An 8,922-nucleotide genomic window follows, 5' to 3' on the forward strand; every position below is an offset into this window, starting at 1 on the left:
GGGCGGCCCATCGGCGCTCGTGCCTTATCGATCGGTTTGCACATGTGGTCACGGCACTGGGAGGCAGTGCTGAGGGTGACATCACCGTGCCCCAGGTGATCTCGACTGACAAGGTCGGGAGCTGGTGCCCGAAGCTTTTTTCTCTTACACAGGTGTGAAATGTCGGTTTATGCTGAGCTTTGCTGAAAAGGGAACGAGTGACGGATGCGAGGATTCCGCCACAGATGTGAGAGGGTGGTTCAGGGTAGCGCGGCTTGTAGGAGCACCTGCGTGTGACGGAGGAATTGTCTGTTTTTCATTTTGTCCGGGCCGTATTGATGTTTAAATTTCTCTTTTTCACCCTCTGCTCTCATTTGTGTCGATTAGCTGTTGACTCTCTTTTTTTGCACTTTTCTCGTCTTGATCAGTGTACCCACTTTTCCTCCTCGGCATCACATACACCGATCCACCCACAATAATCGTGCTGCTGATCTTTTTCAAACTGCTTCACCTCCACTCTCCCAATTCACATCCACCTCTTCCACCCACCTTCCACCGTTCCACGTTCCACGGGTTCGCGTAAATGCGCACCGTGTCTCCCCACCGGTATTGTGATGCCTGCCTATGTGGGCAGGGTGGGGGTGGGTGGCGATTTCGCCTGATGAGCTGTGCCGAGATGGTGCCGCTCTCAACGGAGGCTCAATTTGACCGGCCGCGCGCCGCCGGCCGGCCACCAAATTGATCGCATACCTTCATTGCTTGGGTGACCTCCATGCAGCGCTGCCCTTTGACGAAACAGCTGAGCTATTCTGAACGTCATTGCGGGTGGGATCTGGATCACCGAAGCATTTTACGGATAAAACATTTATTTTTTTTGTTTTAAAGGAAACCTTTGGAAGGTAGAATAAGGTAGAATGGTGTTATGTTGACGAATTGTCTCCTCCGAATCTTTACTCGTGCTCATCATCATAATGAAAGGCTGCAGTTTCTGTGAAATTAAGATGCAACTCATCAATTTTTCATTTAATCCTAGGTGGTATGATTCCACTGCACCACCGTAGCTTGGTAACGGTGTCTATTCTCTCCGTACTCTGGTGACCTTTCTGTAGCCGGGCGTTGCAGCTCATTCGTCACTGCGCAGTCACATCAGCGATATGAGACGGGCGGGCAAATATATCACGATACCACTGATGTGGGATCACCACACCGCTCTGTCCGACATCAATCAGCCATTGACGTCCGCCGTTCCTCGCTCGCAGTCATCTCATCATGGGTAGGATCACAGGAGCTACTCTCATTATTCCACGGTCAGAGCTGCTGGCTGCGAGTTTCCTCATTTAGTGGGTTGAGCGTAAAATGATATGAGTTATTATCTTATCCGCCAGATTGGGTACAGTTACCAGTGATTCATGATTATCCACAGCACGACTGTCGTTATAATTGGCTAATATACAATCTGCAATGCGATGATCTGTTCATTTTGTGATGATTTTGATGAGTGATACCTATGACCTGCAGGTGATCACTGATCACTGATCAGTGATCCTCCTATCTAAGTCCGCACCTATCTTCACTGACCACTGTGTTTATCCTTACCAATCCCTAAAGCCCTAATAATCAAACAAACAATCTTTACTGTTAAATGATCATCACCGGGGGTTTCAGGCCAGCATATGTGTTCCCTGTGCCCCTAGCCCGTGAATCTGACTAATCCCCGTCTCAATCACGCTGAGGTTACCCTCCGACCGCAGTAGACATTATCGAGACAGCTAGACAGCCCCCGGTCTGATCTAGATTTGTGGTGGGCTGGTCGTAATGTCACGACTTCGGGGGACTGCCCGGTGATTATGGGATTGCACCGTGGCCTTAGGACGCCTCCAGACTGTCGGCGGAATGTATGACGCGTCAGACCATTCGTCGATCAGCGGAGGTAACAGGAGCATCAGTGGTATTGGTGGCGATCGAAGGAAGTTATGTCACGTTGGAAAGCGTTCAGTGGAGTCCAAAGCCACTGAGCTGCTCTTTGAATACCATAGCTGTTGTTACTCCAAACTGCGTCCCCATAATCCTCAATTGAGGGGGCGCTAAAATTGGAACACTTTGTGGTTTGTTCTTTTCAAATGCTGCTTACTTTTTCATGGCATCTGGTGAGCTTACATTGCATGGAAACTAATGTGCTCCTGTTTCCTGCCGGAGAGATTATTATGAATGGCTTTGCCCAACGATATTTTACCCGCCGCTGCACGTGCCCGACGTTCCCACTGACCCCGTAGACAGCGAACTATTCACCTCACACCACCCGTTGTTGCCATGTCCACGGATTGCCACACTCCCGAGTGTGAATCGCGGCCATTGTTCCACACGTCCAACACTTTGATGGACGCTCTCCACACTGCACACGGCACTAACAAACGATCCTGAGCCCGACGTGGGCTCCGGTCAACCCATCACTGGGAGCGTTCCAACCGCCCCTCACGGATCGTGAACGATGGTGGTGAAACACGCGCGATCGTGACTGAATCCGCCGCGAAACGTGACTGGGTAGGACTGGGACGGTGACTGATTGACTGAATCATGTAGCGGTGGCATTGTGTGGTGCTGAGTGATTTGGACTGTTCATAACCGTTGACGATTGTCATTTAATTACGACTGTATCGGACGCAAGGAACTGGTGATGATTGCTGTGACTATCGGGGTCCGTCCAGCGGAGGTCACCTCACCCATCCGTCTCTCCCACCGGCGGGACCTCACCCTTCCGTCCGGCCCACCGGCCGACCCACCGACGACCGGCGCGCTAAGTGGTGCCGGTGCTCGGCTGGCTCGGTTAGTGACGCCCATCACGACATGGCCCGCCCTCCAACCCCAGGTGGAGAGTGCTGCGGGCTGAATGTTCCACAGTGATTGATGACGGCACAGTTTAGCGCGGCATTTAACGCAACGCTGCCAGAGCTTGGAGGAGATGTCACTTGCTAAAGTTAGTCCGTAAAGTCACGTCATTTTCTCCGTTAAATGTCATGGTTGGTTAATGGCCATGGTGTCCCTCGGTATAAGTGATACGTATTTCCAGGCGCTTTGGTGGATTGAGTACCTGCGAATTATGATATACCCAGACATGATGCTTTTCATTTCCCGCCTGGGTGCTTGACTTGAATAGCCTGCCTCCGAGGTGGCGCGCTGAACAAAGTAGGTATGTAGTTGTATATGTTGTTATTCAGCTGGGACATAATTAATGTGTAAAAACGTTGTTTTAACACCAGCTATATAGTTTTATTGGGAGCTTTCGAGAGCACTTCGGCTCCCTTCTTCAGCCAAGTCAAACAAACACTAAAATACAGTAATACAAAACATTAATATGTCGTTCGGTTCGAGGTCAAAATCGTAGGTATAGGGCAAGAAATGAGTGCGCCACATTTTAAGTACAATTGTCACATAGTTTCATTAATTTTTTGAAAATAGGTACACACATCACATAATCGACCAGCAACCTCTTTACAAAGAAACACCTAAAAACACCCATCCACACACCGCTAAGACTTAAATCACACGATACACATCATTCATTGGCACCCCTGGTCTCGTGTTCATTATAGTCGATTCGTTCGTTTTAGCTATAAATATGCCCTCTTATATCTTTCGTTTTCTCCAGTTCGTTTCATATGCCAGAATTTTGACCTCCTCCCATTAAATACTGTGCCCCGTTTCCAAAACATGTTTCGAGATACCCGAGTGGTTGTCATCCCCATTCCTGATCGCCCTCTTGTGTTCGCTTTCTCTCGTCTTTATGCTTCTCCCTGTCTCACCTATGTAAACTTTCTCACACATGCACTCATATTGGTAGACTACGCCCGCATTAGATATTTTTTCTTGGGTTGGGGTGCTACAGCACGTGCGCACGTGCAGGGGGCGCTCCCAGATCTCGAGAACGGCTGGGCCGATTGCGCTCAAATTTGGTACACGGTTGGGGACCAGTTAGTAGGGTGCCGTGCAAAAGTCAGTTTGGACCCCGCTTGCACGTGCGCACGTGCATAATGTCGCTTCCAGATCTCAGGAACGGCTGGGCCGATTGCGTTCAAATTTGGCACACCGCTGGCGACCGGTTAGAAGGGTGCTTTGCACAAGCCCGTTGGAAGTACCCTCTCGCCCTTGCGCACGTGCAGGGCTCACTATCTCGCTCGCTCGTTCTTCGCCCAAAAGGCGTTTTACTGGTGTCACTGTTGGGCGTCAGCTGCCTTGGCAATACATGCTGCACAAAAGGCGTGGCGCTCTCTATCCTAAATAACGTTGCCTGGCAAACTACGACAACATTGCCAGTCTCCGCTTCGACATTTTGACTCCGCCAGTCTGTGACATTTGATGAAAAGAAAAACTTCGGTGAAACCAGCAAAGTCCTCAACTCTACGCCGTATGACACATTTCTGATCGGAAACTAGGCAGGAAAGCATGTATCAGCTGGCGGTCGGGCGTTCGTTCAAATGGCGCCGGTCGGGGAAGTTGACCCCGAAAGTTGTTGCTCGGGACCATGCTGCCGGTTGCGGCAGTGACCGATCGTTGGAAAGAGCTGAGTCACGCGAGAGGGCTGACTTTGGTCGCCGATTGGAGGAGAACGTCTCGTGGTGTTTATATGATCAGATGTTAGCATTTAAGTGACGAGATGCGCGCATTTTGGCCCGGCTCGTGCTGCATTGTTCGTATTTATTCGTCAAGTTTACAGATATGCAAGTGCTATCAGAGCCGCGACTTAGGCCTCATTGTCAGTCGTGACAGAAATGCAAATGTACGACGTGGCCCCATTTAGCCATTCTTAGCAACTCGGTTCAGACCAGTACGTTTCTCATCTCGTAGCAGATTTTCACGGACCATGTCTGCCACTCTTCTCTATTCCTCCCTCTATGTATTTACATTCCACTTCTACCATCCAATCCGAGATCTCTTCAACCTCTACTCTGCCTCCCCCTCCCACCCATCGGTTCAGCCTCCTCTACATCTCCTTCCCAACCCGAGATCGGTTTAGCTCCCCCCCCCCCCCGTCGGACGGGTGACCTGTCAGCCCCACGGGTCCTCGCCAGCTGACAGCGGGCCGACCGGTGTAAAAACCGGCGCCCGCCCTGCCGCGGCAGATGTTTACTCGTGCTATTGATCGGGCGAAGCTACCGGTTCGGTGATAGAGGCGACAGGGCCCGGGTCTGCCCCCTGACGGGCCCCTGGAACCCACATTTCGGCTCCCGGAACGAGTACGGTTTTGTGTGTCACTTATGTTCTTGCAGTGGTGTGAGGCATGTTCGCTGCTACCATGCACTACACAGTACACACATCTCAAGAGGCTCTGTTAAACGATGGGTCGTTCACATCATAAGGGCCTCTCGAATGTCGCTATCCAGAGCAGCACTGCTGCTACTTTTGCTCGGTGATCCGCAGCCAGTACCATTGATGGTACCACACCAGCTAATATGCCTACAGTTTCTTTCATAAAAAGGTGAAGTTGGCGGAGAGTCGGTCAGCCGACTTTCCGTCTCCCTGGCCTAGATGGCTGTGGCACGTCATTTATCTGCAGACCCTTTGGTACGCTCCCTGCCTCACTAGCGGCCCTTACTAGCCCTTGGCTACATCTCCAATCTCCATGCCGCATAGCCAGTCTCGTACGGATGAGTATCCCTCTGTGCCACCCCCCCCCCCCCGCTCTGCTAACCCCTCGGTTAACCCTCCGTCTCGCCGGTGGTCCCAGCTGACCCCCTCTCTTTCTGCCACAGGACACTGAAATCGTCACCAGCCCGGAGCGACCGCTGGAGATCACTGTACGGCCCGACCGGGGCGACCGTCCCGAGCTGCTGCTGCGGCTGCCCACAGAGAGGGACGCCGATGTCTGGCTGAAGGCCATGGAGACCTCCGTCACCGGCAGCCGACTGTGAGTGGCTGGGTGATCGGGGCGCTGGGGGGCGATCGAGGCGTCACCTCTAGAGGGCGGTGATCGGGCGCTGTCTGTAGAGAGATCTGCCAGAGCTAGTGAGCTTAGCTGTGCTTTGAGGAGCTTAATGCTGAGCTTAACAGCTTCATAATTAGATAGGTCTTTCACGCTTTAGATGAAACTTGCTGCGTACTTTATAAGACGAAATTTCCCCCAGTTTATGCAGAAAACGTTGATAGGCAAATTACGAACACAGCTTGAAGGCTCAGGCGGCTCTTGTGCGTCTTTTCCTTCTTTCATCTATCCCTGAGTTTCAGCCGTTGTATCGAAAGTCTGTCAGACCTTTTCTCTCTTTCTTCTGCATCCTTCCCTCCCTCTCTACCCTCTCTCACGCTGCTTTCTGTGACCCATCTGACCCTGTCTGACCTCGCTGACCCTGCAGATGGCGGCGGGCCGGCGAACAGTCCATGACCATGCTCACACCGTCCGCGCGACTCTCGTCAATGAACACCCGGCCCCGTCTGCGATCACTCTACGAGCACATCTCGCTGAAGGACGACTGCTCCTCGCCTGAGCTGCCGCCGCCACCGCCGCCTCGGCAGCGCGCTCAGAGCACCTCAGGCATCGGCTCCTTCATTCGCTGGGGCTCTCTCCGCAGCAGGAGGAAGCTGAACTCGTGAATAAGCTCGCTAGATGGCAGGAGTGTCGCCTCTCGGCTATGCGGCGAGAGAATGTGTTCGTTAGGCAGACTCAAGGTCTGTTCAATGTTCATATGCGGGGCTCCTGAGGTTCCTCGTGGCCGGTGGAGCTCTATTTGGGATGAAATGTGCGATTTGCTGGGATATTTAGCAGTCATGTGTTGGCGACAATCATGAAAGTGATGTTCTTTGTAGTGATTTTGAAATTATATTTACCGAAGCTCTATTTCTTAGCATCGTTGAAGATGCCCTTCTGTGAATTCTGTCCTTTTTCGATTATGAAACTTTCAGCCAATTTACGAGCTGTTACTTTTATGAACACCGAGGGATCATGTGTGAAAGTGTCTGTTTTAGTGATTGCGCGTTTTAGAAAGTCCTATTGAACCACGACACCGTTGTTACTTGATCAACTCTAACAACCTCAGTTCGGCATTTGAGACGGCGGCGCTGGGCACGGACTCGTGTGGCGCACTTCCCGTCCAATGCCCCTGGCCGGTCCCGTCTGTAGGGTAAGGTGCCTAATTAGCGACCCCCTTAATTTGAACCGTCATTGCTCACGCTCTGTGGATGCCACTGTATTACTGGCTTGATTTTCGCAGAGATCGCTCATTTTTCTATTAAAATATAGTCATTTTCTGCCCCAATATTCACTAGCGTATTTGTAGTGAGCATTTTGGCAAACCATTGCAAAAAACGCTAATAGGGAACTCTTCCCGATTAGCGACCGGGGAGGGTCGCTAATAAGTCTATGGGTTTCCCCATATTAAAAATGGCAAAAAATGCGACGCCTGAAAAGATGAAATATGATCTCAAAAAGGTAACCTATACGCAAAGCACTCAATCACTCGAACAGGAGCGTTTATCCAACACATTTACGTAAGTAAAAACTGATCACGTGATGCACCTAAGGCGAAAAGAAGGCGGAAACCCAAATTTTGCGGGCTATCTCGTATGATATTCGAGGTCCGCGCTGAATTCAGCACCCCTGCAGTCGGTGACGACATTTGGCATCCCCTGCCACACATTGCAAGCTTCAGCAACACCTCATTTTCATTTCTCTCTTTTCCCCTTTCTTTCCCTTCTTGAGCTATTTGCGACCATGTCAGGCGCAAATAGGAAATATGAGTTGCGACACATTTTTAACCGCCATGCTGTGCACAGTTGAGCGATTCACTATGGGAAAACGGCAATCAATTGAAAAAGGAGTGTCGATTCAGAATAAAAAAGGTGCATCATCCTAATGTGCATCGCTTTTCATCAGAGAGGGCCCAAACACACACGTTTTGGATAAGAAACTCGTCATTTTTATTTAAACTCACCTGAAACGTCCCACCAGAAACATCGACGACCGGAAAATAATTTAATTAAACAACCAAAGCATGGCTGACCTTTTGACGATATTTTTACCCCGTTTTGTCCTGCCAGTTTTTCTGTAGGGAGGTAGGTCGCAAATCGGAAAGGGTCGCTAATTAGGCACCTTACCCTATATAGGCGCATTGTGCGGCGCTCTGTCCGGGACATGTGTTGTATGCGTCAATTGTGCCGCATGTGGCGAGCGGGGCGGTCAGGATAGTGCCTGGTCGCCGGCGGCCAGTCTGTCTGCGCACAGCGCGTGTCTAGTAAACAATAAAGGTTGTTTCTATACGGCACATGTTTGGAGGCATATAACTGTCGATGGGGTGGGTAAGACGACGTGCAAGTTTCTTGTGACTCTGTGCGTACTCAACATGTTGAAGGCTGTCCTCTGACGGGCAGCTATGCTCAGAACTACTGCATCCTTCGTCATCTGGTTAGTGCCCAAAAATCCAGTGATATCATTTGACGCCAATCAGGCGAGTCGTTTACCCTCCTCCGCCCCATCACCCCATCACACCCGTTTTTATCTGCCCTGGTGCCACACACAGGCCACTACTGTCACGCTGAGGCGCCCGATTAAACCCTCTAATTACTGGTCCGGTGGACGGCGGTGCCACTTCGTCCTCAAACAGCGAGAAAAACACTCGAGCTGCCCCGTGCCGCGGCTGGGAGAGCCCTCTCAGTCGGCGGCTGGCGCCCACACGGATAACTCGAGCTATCAAAACCGGCTGAGCTCCGGCGCTACCCACACTCGAGCTGGTGAAAAAACATGCTCGGCGTTTCGTTTGGAGCTGTCGAGACTGATGTTGGATCGGTTGAACCTACCGCTGTGGAAATGAACTGAATGAAAAGGAGTGAATATTCGCACGGAGCTACCGCTGTTGAAATCAACTGAATGGCGAGGGATGGATATTCTGACGCAGTGTTCCATTTTTGGGAATTTTGGGTGGAAAATCACACCTAATGGGTAAAATATTTTCATCCCCA

The 8,922-nt window shown here is 51.0% G+C and overlaps 1 protein-coding gene across 3 annotated transcripts in view; it reads left to right on the plus strand.

Moving 5' to 3' along the window:
- The window catches only part of LOC122382872 (rhotekin-like), a 94,543-nt gene extending 86,320 nt beyond the window's left edge, over positions 1 to 8,223 (plus strand). For 2 of the 3 annotated variants that reach the window (XM_043368731.1, XM_043368732.1), the window contains exons 7-9: positions 5,727 to 5,881; positions 6,324 to 7,084; positions 8,064 to 8,223. In XM_043368731.1, the coding sequence (XP_043224666.1) occupies positions 5,727 to 5,881; positions 6,324 to 6,561 (393 nt within the window). In that variant the 3' untranslated portion in view covers positions 6,562 to 7,084; positions 8,064 to 8,223. Of the gene's footprint in view, positions 1 to 5,726; positions 5,882 to 6,323; positions 7,085 to 8,063 lie in introns of those variants that run through there. The other variant, XM_043368733.1, reaches the window with a different exon arrangement.
- Positions 8,224 to 8,922: the final 699 nt, after the last annotated feature.

This window comes from Amphibalanus amphitrite, unplaced genomic scaffold, assembly GCF_019059575.1.
Source record: "Amphibalanus amphitrite isolate SeventyFive unplaced genomic scaffold, NRLGWU_Aamphi_draft 000149F_arrow, whole genome shotgun sequence".
Lineage (NCBI taxonomy): Eukaryota > Metazoa > Arthropoda > Thecostraca > Balanomorpha > Balanidae > Amphibalanus > Amphibalanus amphitrite.